General features: G+C 34.2%; 2 protein-coding genes across 3 annotated transcripts; both read right to left on the reverse strand.

The window, feature by feature from the left end:
- Positions 1–6,313: 6,313 nt before the first annotated feature.
- On the reverse strand, positions 6,314–8,859 carry LOC21389161 (60S ribosomal protein L23). The gene is made up of 4 exons (XM_010090911.2): positions 8,813–8,859; positions 7,933–8,217; positions 6,726–6,767; positions 6,314–6,575 (listed from the first exon to the last, which is right to left on the reverse strand). The coding sequence occupies exons 1-4, from the start codon at positions 8,823–8,825 to the stop codon at positions 6,493–6,495; spliced, it is 423 nt and encodes a 140-aa protein (XP_010089213.1). The 5' UTR covers positions 8,826–8,859; the 3' UTR covers positions 6,314–6,492.
- Positions 8,860–11,222: 2,363 nt separating this feature from the next.
- LOC21389162 lies at positions 11,223–16,552 on the reverse strand. 2 transcript variants are annotated; one of them, XR_002903661.1, is made up of 6 exons: positions 16,351–16,552; positions 13,569–15,411; positions 12,621–12,801; positions 12,180–12,284; positions 11,835–12,028; positions 11,223–11,708 (listed from the first exon to the last, which is right to left on the reverse strand). XR_002903661.1 is itself a non-coding variant. In XM_024176411.1 (3 exons), exons 2-3 carry the CDS (start codon positions 15,279–15,281, stop codon positions 12,631–12,633), a joined length of 1,884 nt encoding a protein of 627 aa, XP_024032179.1. In that variant the 5' UTR covers positions 15,282–15,411; positions 16,351–16,552; the 3' UTR covers positions 12,317–12,630. The 2 variants fall into 2 exon arrangements, 1 of the variants encoding a protein (XP_024032179.1); XM_024176411.1 differs by lacking the exons at positions 11,223–11,708; positions 11,835–12,028; positions 12,180–12,284 and having other exon boundaries at positions 12,317–12,801.
- Between the last annotated feature and the right edge of the window lie 3,355 nt (positions 16,553–19,907).

Genomic DNA, 19,907 nt, shown 5'->3' on the forward strand with positions numbered 1-19,907 from the left:
CCGAATTTCTTGCTTGGACGGGCGGGAATTGGGCCGGCCCGCCCGAGCCCGAAAAAATTCGGGCTTCGGGCGGCCCGCCGACCCGAAGTTCCAGCACTAGTTGAAACCACAACGCACGTGCAGTCAACGTGTTATATTTTTATATAAAGAATTAAAATTTCTTTAATTTTTTTATTAACTTAGTATTCCTTTAAGAGTTTAGTTTAGTAATATATATATATATATATATATATATATATAAATTTAAGTACATCATAGTTTTTTTTTTATGGAAGTAGAGCATAGTTAAAAGGAAAACAAAGTTTTTAATAAAGCAAATTATAGAGTATATTATTTATAGGTTACATATAAAAAAATAGTATTTAAGAGTGTTATAAGGTAAAAAAAAATACATAAACACATTTAAGAATATATGATATGATAAATTAAACATATCTAAATATGGTTATAAAAAAAAGTGTTTCCAGAAACACATAAAAGAAAGATGAAACTGCATAACAGCCTTAATAAAAAAAAATGTATTTTAAAAGAGCACATTGTAAACAAAATTAAACTATATATGAACTTTGATAAAAAAAAAAAAACAGAAAAGAGAAAAAGAAAACAAGAAATGTTTAAAACAAAATAAAAAAAGGTGATTCTTATGTGTCAAAAAGAAGGAAAAACTTTATTGTGATGATACATATTAAAATGAGGGAAAAAAAAAACATTTTGGCTCTTTTATGTATTTTTCTTTTTAAAATGTTTACTTTTATTTTTTTTCCTTCTTTTTTTTGTCAAATGTTGCTTTAGTTCAATGTTTTTTCTTTTTACAAAGTACTTTAAAATACTTGCTTTCCTCACTTTGTCTGTATTAAAGCAAGGAAATTTTTACGGTAACACATGTCCTTTTTAGCTATCAGTAGGTACTTTTATTTCAACTGTTATATTAAATTTCAAGAGAAAATTATTAAATTTATTCTTAGAGTGCATGAGTCTGGATTTTTATGTTTTACTCTTGATGAATATCCTTTTGACTAATATAGTTATTTGACTAAAAATAATATTAATCAAAAGTAAGGGATAAATATCCACACGTATGCACTCTAAGGGGTATTCATCACCTTTTCCTAATTTTCAACGACCTGGTATGTGATTCTAAATATTATGTGTTGCATACTTCAAAATTTTCACACGGACACTATCGGGTCCGGTAGATCCGGGGGATGACGTGTCAGGGGTTGACATGCATAAATACACAATTCACCAGAAGCGGATCCGAATAGATCGAAGTACTTAGCAGCTTCGAAGTAGATGACGATGGCGGGACCTCCGCCGGAGAAGTGGGGTCAATTAGGCCCGAAGAGAACTGAAGGAAATAGATCCTAAGGTCCGCTTCGTTGCCAAATGACAAAAATGACCCTATAAAAATGTTAGAGAACTCACAAAAAATTTAACTAAGGAACTACAAAGATGAAATGTGTTGGGAGGAGTGATCAAGTAGTTATTAGAGAGGAGATTCAAAGGTTGCATAGGGCCTTAATGAAGTAATGACAAACACAGGCTGCTCCAAGAGCGAAAAAGGGTGACCCGTGTGGTGGATAAGGCTTGATGAAGGGCGAGATGTGACTCGTGGAGGTGGATAAGGATCTGTTGAGGAGACCCTCTGAGAGCATATGCGGGTTTCTCCAAGAGCAAAGATGTCGTTTAGAGCACTTGCTCCGACAGTGAGCGAAAGTAGCTCCAAGGAAGAAGGTAAGAATGTTTCTGGAAAAAGTATGAACAAACTTTGAACACTCTTGGATGATTGGTGGAAAAGGATCGACGAGAGTTCTTAAGGAGTTTCTGAGGCTGTCAACATTAAGAAACTATACAACACCTCAAGAACTTGAAGAACTTTGAGTTTTTGTAACAAAAGACTTGAAGAATATGCTCAAAATGAGAGGGAAATCTGAGAGATAATAGAGTTTTCAAGAGTAGATAATGGCCTCTCAAAGATTGTAATGGTGTTGTTGTGGTGTGTTGCAATGGGGAAGATGAGGGGTATTTATAAATGAAATGGTGGCATTTTAACGGCAACTTCGGAGATCCATAGAACGTGCTCTGACAGAGGCCTGCACACACAACCTTAATGAAGCAAACCCATCTGCACCTTTTTAGAGTTGAAAAAGAGATTGGCGAAAATGGAATGAAAGGTTCTGGGAATTCACTGCAGAGGAAAAAAAATGGTGCTCATATAGAACCCTGCACATGCCATCTTGTTCGGAGCAAAATCCCAGCTACCTTTCCGAAATTGACAAAATGACTCACCAAAAATGGAATAGAAGGTGCTAGAGATTTACTCTGAAGAAAGATCGATGGCATTCTGATGGAACCCTGAACACGCCATCCTACTTAGAGTAAAATCTCAGTTACCTTCTCGGAGCTAACAAGTCTGAAAATGGAAAGACTTAGAGGCTAAGTTTTAGATTTGGGAGCTTTCCCAAGTCTAAAACTCTCAAAGGTGTTTGACTCAACTTTGTGCTCCTTTGACTTCCACTTTTGCAGGCTTGATCGCATATCAGACCTTGTCAGAAATGGTTTGTGCAAGTATGATTAAGCAGCCATTGTGTGTGCTCTAACACAAAAGCTTGCTCTGAATGAAGTTACTCCGTCAGGTGAGCTTGACGAGAAGGAAGTCCAAAGGAGGCATGCCTGGCACATAGAACGGCTCCGTTAGGCATATATGGTCATGATTAACGCCCAAAAGTGTTGTTCACAAGCGGTCAATTGTAGCACAGAAGGGCAGTCGTATCCACAAAGAGGTAACAAAATAAACAAGAAAGATTAGCAGAATAAGAGCATTAGAGAAAAATAAAATAACAAGTAAATTAAAGAAAAATAAGAGTTTTTGAGATTTTTGTTGCAAATAAAATAAAAATGAGAAAATTTGTATGAAGGAAATTTTGTAGTAAAAACAGTGAGGCGTTGAGAATCCCTTATGTTTCGTTCACCAATTCAAGTTTTGATTCACAAATAGAAGTATCGAGTAAATTAAATCATTACATTAAAATCACAAAGATTATTATTACCAGTTATCCAAAATCAACAACATGTCAAATTGACAATATTGCAGTAAAAGACAACTCGCAAAATAATTTGAATAACAAAACAATGCGTGACAGAATTACATAAGAAAAACATGACTGAACTTATATAAAAATTGGCACACAATATTTTGAAAAGTAAATAAAAGATAGATGAGATTTAATTCATTCAGATATTGAACTTTACAGCACAAAAAATCAAAAGTCCAAATTGGGTCACTCAACAAAAGTTCATCTCTAACCTCACCAAGAGAACTCTAGCCTAGTTTGCAAAATATTCTCATAAGTTCTAGAGAGAAAATATGAGACTGGCAGCAAGACGACGGAAAACTGAATAAAAAAAACTTACAAAAACCTTAGGCTAACCCCTATTTATAGTGTTCAGAGATTACATGTCAAATAAGGAAACAAATAATCAAAAATGGAGAATGACAAGATAAAAGGAAACAAAATAAAATTACACATAAATTAAGAGAAATCATATAAATGATTTGAGGAAGAAATCTAGCCATTTGCTCTGCTTTTGAAGTAGAAATTCAGACTCAGCACCTAGAAGACACGTGTCAAAGCTTGGTCGGAGGAAGTGGATTAAATTTCCACGTCTCACGCGCGGAGAGGAAGAAGTGTGCTGGTGTTGAACAGTGGCGGGAGACAGCTGTTACGCGTTGGAGAGAGATTCGACTGGCACGCTGCACGCGGGACCCACGAGAAACCAAGCTGAAACGCCCTCCTGATCGCGCGTTAAGTAGACGCGCCCTGGTAGCTGTGCAGTGCTGGTGACGCCCGCGTGGAGAGGTTGGGGAACGCGTTTGACAACTGGGGCCCACTTCATTTGGCTAGACTGAAGGGTGGTGTGTCTCTCTCTCTGATTGGCTCGGCTTGTGTGGCTCGGATTGGCTAAAAATATGACTTTCATGGCTTCTTCTTGTGTAGCTTTTTAGGATGCTTTTCATCTGCAATAATTAAGCAAAAATAGACAAATTCCAATTAAAAATATTCTTAATAAAAATAATGGAATTGTTTAATTAAATCTTAAATATTTTAATATTTTATAAATCAAAAGTAATATTTAGGGTGCATTTTCATGCACTAATCAGGTCACAAGGAAATTCTCCGACAGACATGCCTGCCACGGAGAGAGCCTCTATTAGGCATGCCCGGCCCGAACAAAGGACGTCTCAAGAAAATTTCTGACACGAAGAGCAGCTCTATTAGGCACATCTTAGCGCGGATGAAGCCTCCATTGGAGTCGAAACAACGAGTTTCGAACCTTGGCAAGTGAGGAGGATTCTAAGGCATAGGCTTTGGGTTATTGGGCATTCAAAAGGATAAGAGTAGGGCATTTTGGGAATTCTCCATCTCCAATTTAAACTTAATTCGATAATTGTGAAAACTCTCTAAGCAGGATTCAAATCAGATCGAATTAAATGATAAATGGGTTTACTTTATCACATATGGCCCAGCAAATCACGACCCACGCGAGTTCTCTGAGCGTGAATTAGGTCTACGAAGCAAGCCCATAGCGTCACGAGACGCGAAGATTTGGACCTGGACTTTTGTCATGCTTGATACGAAATCATGCGTCAACAAACACTCACAAAACAAACTGATGATATCTTTAATTTAACAGTTAAAACAACACTTCTTACTTTTCACATTTCCTACTGTTCTCTTAAAATAATTTCTTCTACGCTGCTCCTTTTGTTGCATTTCAATCCTAGCCTTTTTTTTTTTTTACTAATCTTATTACTGATTTTTTTCCTCTATTTTTTTTTTCTTTTTGCCAGATGCTAATACAGTTTAATCTTTTTATGATGTACTTTGAAATTATTTTTTTTCCTATTTTTACTCCTATTAAAATAATTTATTTTATATACGTCTTAATGTTATTTTTTTCGTATTCCTTTTTTGTCAAAAACTGACGTACAGTATAATTCTTTTTCACGTGTTTTTACAGTTTTTTTGGCGTGTTTTTCTTAGAAAAAAAAAATCTATCTATTCTACTTAGAAAGTGTCGGTGTGAGTTTTTTTGCTCTAATCCCCATGATTCTCCGCATGTTGCTCCCTCGTCATTTTTTTTTTTTTTTTTCTTTTTTTTTTTTTTTTTTTTTTCTTTTTTTTTTTTTTTTTTTTTTCTTTTTTTTTTTTTTTTTTTTCATATTCTTCTTTTTTTTTTTTCGTCTATGACCTTATTTCCTTTTTTTCCCCCTTTTTATGTTATGTATAGTTTTCACATTCTCCTCTCTCCAATATCAATCCGTGATTGTTTTTTTCTTTCCCTTATTATGTACAGCTCATTTGGCTCATAAGTTTTGAACATAAATTTAAGGGAATATTATAACAAAAAGGTGAACAGTAGCTCAAACCTATTAAATAAACGCATGGATAGTAAACAATAAACTGCTCCGCTGATTCCACACAACGACGTATACGGAGCACGTTCCTAAACTAGTCTATCTTAAAAGTGAGGGCCATAATTACCCAACAAAAAGCATTCATCTCCTCCTAAGCTCACTAAGATCTGAATATAAAGTTCTTTCTTTTCCCAGAATGTGTCCTTTTCAGGCTGGAACCCAATCTCTCACACTTTTCTGGAACTGAGCATGTCTTCAATTCCTCATTTTTGTTGAGCGTTTAGTTCATGAATTTAAAATTATAATTTAAAATTATTTTTAATTTACGTGTATTTTTTGTGAGAGAATATTATAACGAATTACGAACTATAATTTAAATTATGACACAAATTTACTAACCAAATGCAAAGTCCATAATCACAGTCTATATCAAAGAAAGCACGGCTACAAAGTTCAGATTTCATTCGTTAGTTTTTGCTCAAGAAATATGACTTCAAATTTAGTTGAGAGATAAAAGGCCCCATTCCTTTCACAATTATTTTCTTTTCTAAAAATTTAAATTCAACTATTTTTCTACATATTTTCCCTCAAATAAATTACTTTTCAATTCAAATTCTCAACACTTTTCAACACAAATTCTCCTGCAAAAAGGAAAAAAAAAAAAAAACGTGTCTCAAGTCTTAGGACATTCAAGGCATGAAACTCAAAAAAAAGACAACTCAAATTTTAACTTTATTCAAATTCACGTTCTTTTAAGTTTCAACTTTATTTAATTTTACTCAATTTTATTCAAGTTCTAACTTCAACTCAAGTTATAACTCAAATTTAACTCAAAAACTACACTCAAGTTACACTCCAAAAGAACAACCTCTCAATTGGCTAAAAACCGAACAGTACAGAAGAAACTACATGCTTAATTTGCCGAGGGAAACCCAATGTTGCAACAAAACTTTCATTCTTGAAAAACAAATCTCATACTTGAAAAACAAAAATTGGGTTCAAAGCGCACAAAGGATAACAAACAACGACAGCCAAGTGTTTCTACGCGAAAAATAAAAATAAGGTCGGCACTCCTAAACGATAGCATTAGCAGCACTTGCAATCCTAGGCCATAGGTCTGCACACTCCTTGCCAATTGGACCCGTAATCGCAGAGCCTAAAATAATAATTGAAACCAATGAGAAATCATAAAGATTCAGCAAAATAAACTTTCAGAGACAGAAATCCTGAATATTATCCAAGTGAACATAATTTTTCCAACTGAAGGAAAGCAAACTCGAGGTTAAGGTTTTAATGTCAACCGTACCTTTCATCTCTCCTTTTGGGTTCACGATGACACCCGCATTGTCTGCAAATAAAATCATTATCTAAAACGTTAATTGGGCATAACAATGTCAACTACAACATCTATAACCTGCATAATAAAAGAAACAATTAAAAGCTAGCCCAATGCACATTGCTAATTGCTAAGCTAGTTGCTGATCTCAGTTGAGGACTTTTGATTTGATGTTTTTAACCAGAAACCAACAAATAAAAGGCTTCAAAACTAAATTCTGCTTATTGATAAATAAACTACTTGAACAAATATGTAGGGCCCCAATGGAGCAGATGTGAGCATGAAAAAGTAAAGACACACCTGTAACGATGGACACTATCGATTTTCCAGACTCGTAACTGTATCAACCATGAAATGTTGAGGATGATACCTGACTTATGTCTGGTAAAAGTTAAACTAGTGAAAGAAGATAAAATGGACATTACACTAATGTCCCGACCTTGACAGGGATAATAATCATTATAAGAAGTTACCATCCGGTATTGGGGTAGGCTGGTAATTCAGATATTGCTGGGTATGGGAGGTGTCGAGCCTAAGAGGTAAACCTCCACACTACATCACCAGCTATACAACTACCCTAAGTATGCCAATAGTTAAGAAAACAAATCAAGAATCCGACTTAAAGGAAACTATCAGGGACAAAAAGGAATCAGAACAGAGTTAGAAAAAGATGTACCAAATTGCGAAAAGCAAGATACTATAACAAGAGATACCCCACTCGATATAATATTCAATTCCTTAATCCAGCTGGTCTCAAGAAGCATCAAATCATAGTACGTAGATAACCCAATAAAAAGTGAGCTACAAACGCATCAGGATACCACTTAACCAGCAACCAATTTAATACAAAGTTCACGTGGGTTTCCATATGAATTAAGGTCATAGAATATTGAAAAATGTAGATGACAAAATAGTGTCTTGAACTAGAAGCAGGCATGAAGAGACACAAAATGGAAGCAATGGATCACATCAAAAATATGTTATTCAATTAAAAGTCCATTTCCTTGACTACCCAAAAATCTATTATATTTCATTAAAGGAAACAAAACACACCGAATATAACCCTAGCATACGACATATTCAAACTAATGCAGAGAAATTCAAAAAACTTCATGTGAAACAATCACTGACAACAAAATAAATTAAAAAAAAAAAAAAAAAAAGCTAAAGCAATAACCTTCGAAATACATATAAACGCCGTCCTTTCTCCTCCACGGCTTCCGCTGCCTCACGATGACAGCAGGCAAAACCTTCTTCCTCAACTCAGGCTTTCCCTTCTTCACTGTGGCCATAACCATATCACCGACACATGCCGACGGCAGTCGGTTAAGGCGACCCTTAATGCCCTTCACAGAGATAATGTAAAGGTTCTTGGCACCAGTGTTGTCGGCGCAGTTTACCGTAGCTGCCACCGGCAAACCCAGCGACATACGGAACTTATTGCCCGCTGAACCTCCGCGTCCTATTAACACCAAGAAAATAACAAATTATATAATGCATTATTCGGAGTTTCAGACACAAACAGTTTCTTTTCTTTAAAAGAAATCACAAACCCAGAAGCGTCTGCCCTTTTCAAACTTCTTTATCAATTACTATTAACAAAACTTACACGAGAATATATGTTTCCAAATTACACAAAATTCATAAGAAAAAAAATGCATTTCCAAGTTATACATCAACTAAAATTCAAACCACTCATTTGTGTTAATTTCTTCTTATTTTCACTAAATTTCAGTAGACATAACTATCATTGCGAATATTGCAAGAAATATAATACGAAATTCCGATTAAAAAGACAATAAATTTAAATTCCTAAGGAAATTATCACTGAGATCTAAATCCAAACCTAGACCTAAAAACATAAATAAACTAACAAATCATGATGATTCATGCGATTAAATCTGTTTGGCAGCTCCATTAAACAGACGAAAATAACGAACAATCAAAATGAATCATGCACATAAGATATGTTTGGCAGCTGAAAAAAATGTCGAAGAAAAAGTAAAAGATGCAAATCAAGATCAAAGGAGGAGCGAGAGCGACGCAGGTTAGCTTACCTCTCTTCGACATCGTTGACAATGGCTGCTGCTGAAGGAGAATTAGGGTTTTGTTTGTGAATTTATAGGGAGCGTTTGCAGATCTAGGGTTTTAACATAGGTACTGGGCTTTGAAAAGTTTGGGCCTTTTCTGAGGTTATAGGGCCGACATATAGCAACTTGCTACCCAATAGCACTCATAAAAAAACAATTTTCATTTTTTAAAAGAAAAAATAAGAAACATTTAATTCCTTTCGTGCTTTTTTTTAAGAAATTTTTCTCTTTTTTTTGTCAAGAAGGAATTTTCCTTTCTTAGAGTTTTTTTTAAGTTAAAATAATGTCAATTTTGAAGAAAATAGGTAATTATTTTATATTTTTGTATTTTCTTGAAAGCATACATTCTTTTTTTTTTAGCTAAAAAGTATTACCCTTTTCTTAAAAAAATAAATAAATAAATAATGACACCACGCCAGTTAAGAAAAAACAAATGCTCAAGCTTTTTTTCCCTTTTTTCCCTAATGAGGGGAGGAATTCTAATATGCATTTTTCATTTAATGTCCTCTTCATTCATTGTTGGGGTTCGACTTCGTTTACCGATCATAATCTTACACATGGTACCAAGTCGCTGACAATTCGGGATAGTCGGTAATTATTCACTACTTGCTCCATGCTAAGGACGTTGTCGCCTTACTCATTACTCGGCTGTTGATTCTCATCAATCACCTAGCCATGTTAACGGCTAAAACTTAATAGTCACCCGTTCGAGTACTCGATGGTCACCTATAAGTTTACTCGTCACACATCTCGATAAATCGAGTACCACTAGTCGGTTACCACTAAGCAGGCTAAAGATATCACATGGTTTGTGGTCATCAAAGCAATCAAACATTAAAGGGTTGTTCTTTTCAAGTGTAACTTGAGCGTAATTTTTTAATTGAATTTGAGTTATAATTTGAGTTAAAGTTGTAACTTGAATAAAGTTGAGTAAAGTTAAATAAAGTTAAAACTTAAAAGAACGTAAACTTGAATAAAATTGTAACTTGAGTTTAAATTTTTTCTGAGTTTTATTACAAAAGAACAACCCCTAAGTATTCATAGTACATTGAATGTTGATTAGTAGCCGCTATTCGTCGCTCTAAGTTAATAAACATACTCGCTTACCACCTAAGAGAAATACATTAAGGAAGCCCTTGTTAAACTTTACGGAACCATTCATACTTTTACTTATACCTATCTACCATGTGTTAGTTTACCAATCCATCCCAAAAGCTTAAGCTGTTAGGAGGTAAGCTAACAATAGTTTTATACTTTAACACTCCTCCTCACGTGTGGGCTGGACAATTGACAATCGTGTGGGTAAATTAATTGGAAAGCCCAGCACGTGAATATTTAAGCCCGAGATATATTAAAGACCCAACACATGATAATTTTAAATTGGGATAAAGAGTGCAATTACGGGTATTTGAACTCAGGACCTCCCACTCTGATACCATGTTAGTTTACCAATCCATCCCAAAAGCTTAAGCTATTAGGAGGTGAGCTAACAATAGTTTTATACTTTAACACCATGAAAGTTACTAAGAGACCATGGGCAATGAATACACAGTAACCGCCTACTAAGGCCTTGTTCACTTTGTGAATTTAAGTTTTTAATTTGGGTTGAAATGTGATATTTTCTAAGAGTTTTTAACTGTAATAGAAAAAATTAGATATGATATTTTTTGATAACTTTTAACTGTAGAAATTTAAAATTAAAAACTCGAATCGGTGAAATGAACGAGGTCTAACTTATACCGTTGCTTCATGGCTTTTTCATGACAGGAGAGAAGAGTGGTAATTGCCAAGGAAACCATCTCATCTGACCTATATAAATAGAATAACAACACCCTTGAGGAGAGAACCTTATGTTATTTTACTTACTGTTACTCTGCAGAAATTCCTTTAGACATATTGTACTCAAACAACCTTGTAACCTTCCAATTGAAGATAGTGAACAACCCAACAATAGAGGTAACTCATTCAAGAGTTAACTATTATAAATTCTAATCGTTATGTCTACATTCATCACCAAATATGCTATTGTCTCAAATACCCTTTTCAGTCCATTTTAGACGTTTCATAACTAAATCCAAATCACTCCAATTCGAGTTTTGCTACAGTAAAAATTTTAAAAAATAGTCACATCTAACTTAGAATCAGCGAACTAAACGGGCCTAAAAATTAAAAACGCTACAACTTATCTCTAAGCATTTAGAGAGGTTTGGCTTACAGTAAAAATTTTAAAAAATAGTCACATCTAACTTAGAATCAGCGAACTAAACGGGCCCAAAAATTAAAAACGCTACAACTTATCTCTAAGCATTTAGAGAGGTTTGGCGGGCACCAAAGTAGGCCATTTCCATCACGAACTTTTCACTTTTGGTGTTCCACGTCAGATTGGGAAAACAACAAAAGCAAAAATATACGCATAATGACATCCAAAAACTGGGACTCAAACAGATGACTTCAGACGATTACAAAATGTAAAATCCAGTTTTCCACATGGTCCGTCTTTCCTCCTCAAATTTTTCAAAATTGAGATTAGCATCTAAGATAATGGTGTAACTCCTTATATATAGCAGCATTGTCCACTTGCATAACATTGATGCAAAACATTCATGATCTGGATGTAAATAAGTCGAATTATTTGTGCCACCAAAGATGGCAACATCACAGGGAAAACAAGCAGCTGAGATGGTGACTGCCATAGGTATCGGCCGCAGACCAGATGGCAGCTTTGTTTTGGTTTTTGGGATTGCCTGGGAGTAACATTGCTCTTCAACACTGACGACTGAGGTTGCTTTTGCCAACGTTCGTGTAAAAGTACTCTTCTCTATTCTATATGATCGACTTTGCAACTCGCCTGTTGGAGGAATGGCTGCAACATAAAGTAATGTTATTATTCTATATGATCAAAGCTTAGCCTTCTAGCTAAAATCTTGACAGATTAGAGATGGACAAAAAAAGGAGAAAAATGAACAGGCAAAGATTGAGGGAAACTTACTTTTGTTCGCATCATGTAAGAAGATAAGTGCGTAAAAGTTCGTGGTGAATAAAGCAAGCATGTCTAACTTCTCAGTCAGGTACACGTAGGTTGGCCAAGACGAAAACGGGAGACTGCCTTAGATAGATCCTAAGTCTAACCATCCCTTTGAATTTCCTGATTTATGCATGTATCGGCACATTGTAGGACAAAATCTGCACCAGAGAATTCATAATGGCAAGTATAATTTTCTACCTCAGAATTATGCATTACATCAGTGACGAGAGAACAAGAATACAAAAGTGGTTCTTATGGACAAAAGAACAAAAAGAAAATAAAAAGAAACAGAACTGGTATGATAAGCACCTTTTCTTTTTCTCCATGTGCAGTTGCTCACGTAAAAGATCCTCATATCGGCACTTTAGAGTCAAGGACTTGGAAGAACCATGGATCATCAATTTGATCAATTTTCTATTTGTATACACATGCCAATAGAATCAAGTGAATTAAAAGAATAGAGATTCAAAAGTGTTTTAATTGCCATGATATTGATCTGGTATCAGTGTAACAATGTCAAAAGCTTTTACATTCACTAAAAAGGGAATAGACAAAAGGTAACATTTGATCTAAGAATCAAATGACAAAAAGCACAATCAGTACAAACAAAACAAGAAAGTTGTCTGATACCCGAATAACAGACAACCACAAAACATTGCCAAAATCATATAAATCTTAGTATAAATGCCTATATCGTGACTTACAGGTGTAATACAGTAAAAGAAATACAATATCAGGAAGAACTTCAACCTTGATCTTGCTATTTCAATTCATTTCCATCTTTGGGCCGCAGAGAGGGACTCCGTGTATGGATTATCGCTACTGCGATCGAGAAAGACTGCAGAACGGACATAGTTCGTTGAAAATGAATAAAATACAAACCATCCTGCACATTCACAATCCTCAATGTCGGAACGCCATTCTGTGAACCCTGAAAAATTAGAGAAAACGTGTCATCTCAAATATATACTCATGTCATATTGTTCAAGCAAATAATAATCGCATAGGGCCCATTTGTTTCATATACTCAAACTCTAATTATTGATTCTGCTATAGTGTTTTCCTCTCACAAAAAATTTGAATTTCAAACATCAGAATCAAGAATCATGGTTTGAGTATACTTTCCAAACGGGCCCATAGTGACTCAAAGGTGAATAGGAAAAAGTCATCAACACCAAGAGAAGATGTGCTAAACTATTCGCGGAAGGTACATGAGTGTCATAGTGACTCAAAGGTGAATAGGAAAAAGTCATTCAACACCAAGAGAAGATGATAGACTACTCACAGAGGGAAACGATACCCATCTTGAAAAGACGATTCTAAGACACATCATGAAGCTAAAATACAACTTGTTAGCTGTTTAAAAAAAAAAAAAAAAAAGGAGAGAGTTGGGACGACACAATAATTTCAGTTTTACAGATTCCACATTATTTTGAAGTGTGTGCATTCATGATAAAATTTTCATGATGCGAATCATTGCTCTACCTGTAACTTGATATAAATTGGAACAAAATGCACAAATTGCGTAATCTGACGAACAACTACCTTGGAACATAGATTGCACAATTTGACATGAGCACTAAGGCCAAAACGCATAAATTTTGCAAATATATGCTTGTTAGCAGATTTTTAGAACTCGATGAACCTCCATGGTATTTTTAAGACAAATACACAATTTATAAGAAGGATGTGACTCACCTGTGTAATTAAATCGAATGACTTGCACTCTTCTTGGATATGGGGCAAGTCTTCATCGTTGCTTGATCTGGGTTTAAGCACTGTGAGAGGACAACCCATGTCCCAACCACCACAGTCACAATGCCCACCAGATTTCCATCTCTCTATGAGACTGGAAGGACCACCATTTCTGGTTCTCGGCCCACCATGTAGACCTGCCGGGATTAGAATATCCATACTCATAGAACAATCACCATTACTTCGATGACAGTTGACAGGTAGAGAGGCCTCTGCAGATTTAGTGGATTTTTTTACCCCAACTTTCTTGAGAAACTTCAAGCCCCAACCACCATCTTCCTGCTTTTGAGTGTCAGGGACATGGTCTTTCACGATAATCGCAGCCACTTCAAGATTTGGAGGAGGATGATCGTCTAACAAAGTCAGTTCCCCAGCCGAGTCGAGATTGTCACATGTATCTATGCATGTCTCTGGAATGCAACTTTCTTCCAGTATTGTGTGGTGCCCACTAAACTTCGAGATGGTTTTATGCTTGGCAGAATGGCTAGTCCTAAATACTTCCGCCACTTTCCTTGATAAACCTCTACTCTTCCTCAGTTGATGGCTTGAAGTCGGCATATCTGTTACATAACTTTCACTACCACTAAACAAAACAAACTCAGTCTCCAAGATCTTCGAATCGTTTGGGCAGAGTGTGAAAGAATTGGACACCTTCATCTTACCAACAAGGCGAGAATGACCATCACAAATCTCATGGTCCTTATGGCCACTCTTTCCTGAATGAAACAAGTATACATAGTCTAAAGCCTTTTCCTCCTTCGACTCAACTTTCCATAAATTCGCTACATAGACGTCCTTCTGGTCATCTGTGGAGAAAACAAAATGAGGATTTCCATCCTTCCATGTACATTGGAGCATCCCCTGATTAATAGTGGTAGAAGCCGAAGAACAAATTAGATCCGAAAATAGGGAGTTCGTGCTCGACACAGAAAGAAGCCTTTTGTGCCCGATATCAATTCCATATTTGTGCCTTTCCCTGATTGGTGTGCCCATGTCTAGCTTCAACGTCGAAGAGAGACTTAAAGCACTAGGAGATTCCATGAAATCAAAGCAAATTGAATCATTGACATCATTAGAATTTATCCTTGTCAAGTTTGCATTGCTATCTAATGCTCCATAATGTTGAAGCAAAGGGCTGTTCAAGATATTCTTCATACTCTTGCTGCCCATGACTGAACCCAAAATCCACTGCCCTGCCCCTGCAGGGCTTATGACTACACTCCCAGTCTCGGCTACCGTGGGACACTCAAACACCAAGCTAGGCGAATCAAACACCTCTCCATTCCTCTTCTCAGAGCTCACATTCACAGACACGTTGCCTCGAGCTGTTCTCGAAGCTCTAAAATGAATTAATTCCAAGCAACGACGGAGATACTTCTCGTCTACACTAACCATACGTTTGGGAATCCTATAATCTAAACCTTGAGCATTTTTGAAGAAAGGGTCCTTAGTGCCACTTTTACCAATATGTGAATACTTAACACTTAAAATCAAGTCTTGCTGAGGATTTGCCCATCTGATTAACCTTTTCGATTTTGACTCGGTAATATTAAAATCACCCTCACCTGACAATTCTTTGGCCTCCCCCAAACCATCTAGTGAATCCTCATTGTTCCCTTGGCTATTGTTCTCAGCATTTGCCAATTTGTTAGCCATCTTTTTGCCAAGTAAGTAATATACACCAAAACAGAGAACTTCTAGTTCTAGTTCTCCATCTTTTGCCTCCAAAAAGAAGAAGAATACAAAAATGTCGGAAAATCACTCTGGCCAGGCTAATTGTATGAACCTGGAAAAGAGAAATAAATTGTAAGCGCAAAAGCCATAAAAGAGAAAAATGCAGAATAACATGCTGGAATAGGAAGACTGAAAATCTGCCATCAGAATGTCAATAAGAACTCTTGTGACAAGAAACCAATGGAGATGGGCACTTTCAGAAGCTAAAAAGAAACACAAAGATAATAAACTACTTATTGATGCTGCAACTAATAATGGATACGAAAACTAGGTACTTTTAATTGGTATCTCTTGATGACAAAATGATTCTACTCCTAATTTGGATCAGGAAAAAATAGGATAAGAAGTCATGATTGTGAAATGATTGGTGAGCAAATCAAAGATTTGCAAATTTAAACAGGATAGTTAACAGAAAAATCCCATTATTGGAAATATGTGCAAATATGAGCAAAGAAAGACATCAAAATAAAATTTAAAGGAAAAAAACCCCAAATTTACATGACTCAAAAGAAAAGCACAATCTTTGTTGCCTATACTCATGTAAACATTTCAGAACTTGCTCAGATTACTTGAGAGCTTTGAGGTGTAAACAAAATGAAAATAGCAAAACCCACCTAGATTAACTAAGACACAAGTCTAGCAAGTGAAAAGTAAAAGTAAAATTCACTTCTTCCCAACTCTTCGATAAAAAAGAGGAAGAAAAAAAAAACATCTTTACAAAAAATGGGAAAGAAGAACAGTACACCAAAAAAGATGCAATCTTTTCTACATCATCATACCCCCATTTAAATAATCAACCACAGAAAACATAAAATCCAAGTAAATATTGAAAAAAGTGCAACTAAAAGCACAAAGTACGCTTATAAAAACCACTAATAATAAACAAATAATAATTTTAAAAAAAAAGTAACAACTAAGAAGCATGAAAAGGCAGGAGAAACATAAGAATTAGAAGGAGAAGAAAAGTAAAGGAAACTTTTTTTTATATTACCTGAAGAAGAGGATCCAAGGAGAAGAACCCAATTGTCACAAAAAGAAGATCAAAAACCCAGAAGAAGAAGAACAAGAACAAGAAGAAGAACACAAACACCAATGAAGCAAAGCTGAAGAAGCCTGGAGAGAAGCAGCTGGTTCAGAATAAACCCAACAAAAGAATACTATTTTTTTCCCCTTTTACTCCTTAAATTTTGAGCTTTTTTTATTTCCTTTTTTTCTCTCAAATGAAAATAAAAATAATAAGAATAAAAAGTCTGAAAGGTCAACAAAAGGCCAAAAAAGAAAAAAGAATACCAACTACGTTTAGTAGTAGGCTAAGCACATGGATGAACAAAGAAAACAAAAGAAAGAAAAGATAAGCATTTAAGCACCACTACTAATACTAATGCTGCTGTAATACTAGGTTCCTTCCAAGACTCTCTTTTTCTCCTTTCAAGAAAAGGTTTTAAGTGCAACCGTTTTAGACATCATTCTAGAGAGAGAAACCAGGGGAGAGAGAGAAACTAAACAGAACTCAAAACCATCTTACAAAGAAAAGGGCAAACAAAAACATGAAAAAACAGGAGTGGGGTAATGGGTAATTCGTAAGCCACGTTTTCTAGGTTGAAATTTGCGCAAGAAACAGGGTATTCGTGTAGGACCCAGTTTTTTTTTTTTTTTTTTGCTTGTTTATTTGTTGTTGTTGTTGTTGTTGCTCGTTTTGATGGGCTATTTCTTGGTTCTTGTATAATGTACAACAAAGCGTGGTTTTCCCACAATAGAAAAAGAAGAGATATACCCGTATAAGAAAAGTCTTTTTTTTTTTTTATAATGGAAAGACAGAGAAAGAAATAAACGCAGCAGAGAGAGAGAAGAAAAGGAAAGAAAGAAAGCGAGGAAGGGAAGACTGAGAAAAGTGAGCTGGTGCGCATGACAGCTACCGGACTCTCTTCCGCTATTATATTTATTTGATTTTTGTCCGAAAACAAAACAAAAGGGCCACTTGCCTTGCCATATAGGATCCAGAGAGAGAACAACCACGTCAGCTAAATTGTTTTTCATTTTTTCTTTTTTAGGAGTTTCTTTCTGCAATAAAAAAATAAAATTATTGATAGTTTTAATTTTTGATTAATTTTAAAAAATTTTCTTGAATTATAATTTTTTTAATATTTTATTTCTTAAATTTTAAAAAGTAACATCTTTTTAAATTTTATTCCATTAATAAATTTTATCTTTTTATTATAATGAGTTATATAAATCACTACGTATCAAATATCTGACTTATTTGAAAATGATATTATCGTAAATTAACCTATAACAGCCCTAAATTATTGAAAAAACTATTAAAAAACTCAAATGCGTTAAAAAAACCCATTTTAACACATAGACTAATCTCCCACAAATCAAAACCAAGATCAGAACCTCTCATTTCCAAAGCTTAGGTTTTGATAGAGAAACAAAAGGAAATCCATGGTAGAAGAGTTTGTTGTTGGCTCTACACACAGCATTCCCATGGATACTGCCGCCAAAGTCCCCAACTCTATCTCCGCCGTCATCCCCGGCTAGTTCTCCGAGATTAGACCAATGTGGCCTGGTTCATTTTCTCTCTCTAACATCTATCCTTTGTTTTGTTTGGCTGGTGAGAAATTACGGAAAAATGAGGTAGAATATTTTGAGTATTTCGTTTGTTCTTTAATCATATGGTTTTTTCATAAGGTCAAGACATTAGTTTTTTGGAGTTGTATGATTTGTTTGGGTATAATACTCATGTGTGAAGCTACTTTATATGCATGGAAGGCACACTCCTTGAAGGTGGAGAAGATCTCACGATCTTCCATTTTTTTGATGTAATGATAACAATGAAAGCCAAAAAAAAATGAAAATGAAAAGAGAAAAGAATTATATATAATTTTAAAAATGAGGAATTATTTGATTAGGAGGGTATAAACGTAATTATGCTTTCAATTCTCACTAAATAAGTGACACGTGGTAATTTCGTCACTCATTATACCAGAAGAATAAAACTTGTTGATAGAACAAAGTTTGAGGGGAACAGATGTTACTTTTTAAAATTCGGGGGGCAAAGTGTTAAAAGGGTCATAGTTCGGGAGAAATTTTTGAAATTAATCCTTTATTTTTTTAGCCGTTAAATCTATATCAAAAATTGCATGTTCTGCATACTATTTTAATCTCATTTGATTTTAATTATATCCAACAATTAGAAAATTGGTCCTACCGGTAGAAATAGTCCCTTTTTTTTTTTAAAGATAGGATAGAAAAAATAAAAGGAATTTGTAAATTCCCTTTTTAAGAGGTGTTTTCTATGAATGGTCGAAGTTTTATAAAATTAGAAAAATAATTAATTTCTTGTTAATTTTAGTTTGATATTGATTCATTTTGTCAATTAATTGTGATTTGATATTAATTAATCATGATTTATTACCGATTAATAATATTTATTAATACTTCATTATTATTATGGAAAAAATTATTGAACTTATCTTAAATTGCACGAGTCTGGATTTTACTATTTACTCTTGAGTAATACCTTTTTGACTAATATAATCATTTAACTAAAAAGAATATTAATCAAGAGTAAATGGTAAAAATTTAAACTTATATATTTTAAGGAGTATTTGTCTCCTTTCTTCTTAATTATAATTTATCACTAATTAATTAATACAGAAAACAATTATTTTCTTAAAAAGTAAAAAGTTCGTTTATTTTGCTAAAATTTAAAAATTTTGGCCAATTATTAACAAAGTTGGTCAAAATGGTTATTTATTAAATTTTTTAAAAATAGTTTTGTTTTACTCATACAATAAACAAATATTATAAGGATATTATTTTAATTTAAGTATCAAATTTTTATTAGATTTTGTTGTCTTTTATTTAATTTGATATATATTTTTTTGTTTTATCCAACGGTTAAAATTAAACTCAAATTTACTATCTAATTTTAGTGTTTTAATTAGTACCTAAACAATCAAATCATGTCACGTCATGTGAAAAATTTAGATTATTTTTTAATTTACTCTTTTGTGTTTAACATAGAATGATGTGATATGATTTAGTTGGTTTGACACCAATTAAAATATCAAAAATTGGACAACATATTTGAATATGTTAAAATCTATGTTTAGTTTAATTTAACAGTTAAAACAGTAATTAAAAAATCCCTTTATCTTTCTTTATTTTTAACATATTTCTAGTATTTATGTAGAATCCTCTACATAAAATAAAAAAAAGGAAATGGTGTTGTAAATAGGAAAAATATAATAATAAATGAATGATAATATGTCTTTTTTAATGTTTAGATTTATTGTTCTTTTTTCTTATATAAATAAAGGACTTTCTCCGGTGTTTATTACATTTTATGAATACTGGTGTTTCTTACTATTCAACCGTCAGATATGTATCAAAATATGTTTGTTCTGCATACTTTTTCAATCTGATGTGACTTTGACCAGATTTAACGACTAAAAAAGCAGAGAACACCAGTGTTCCCAAAAGAGAAGGAACACCGGAGAAACTTCCAATAAATAATCTCCATATTATTGGTTGTTGTATAGT

The sequence above is a fragment of the Morus notabilis genome, unplaced genomic scaffold (genome assembly GCF_000414095.1).
Source record: "Morus notabilis unplaced genomic scaffold, ASM41409v2 Scaffold225, whole genome shotgun sequence".
NCBI lineage: Eukaryota > Viridiplantae > Streptophyta > Magnoliopsida > Rosales > Moraceae > Morus > Morus notabilis.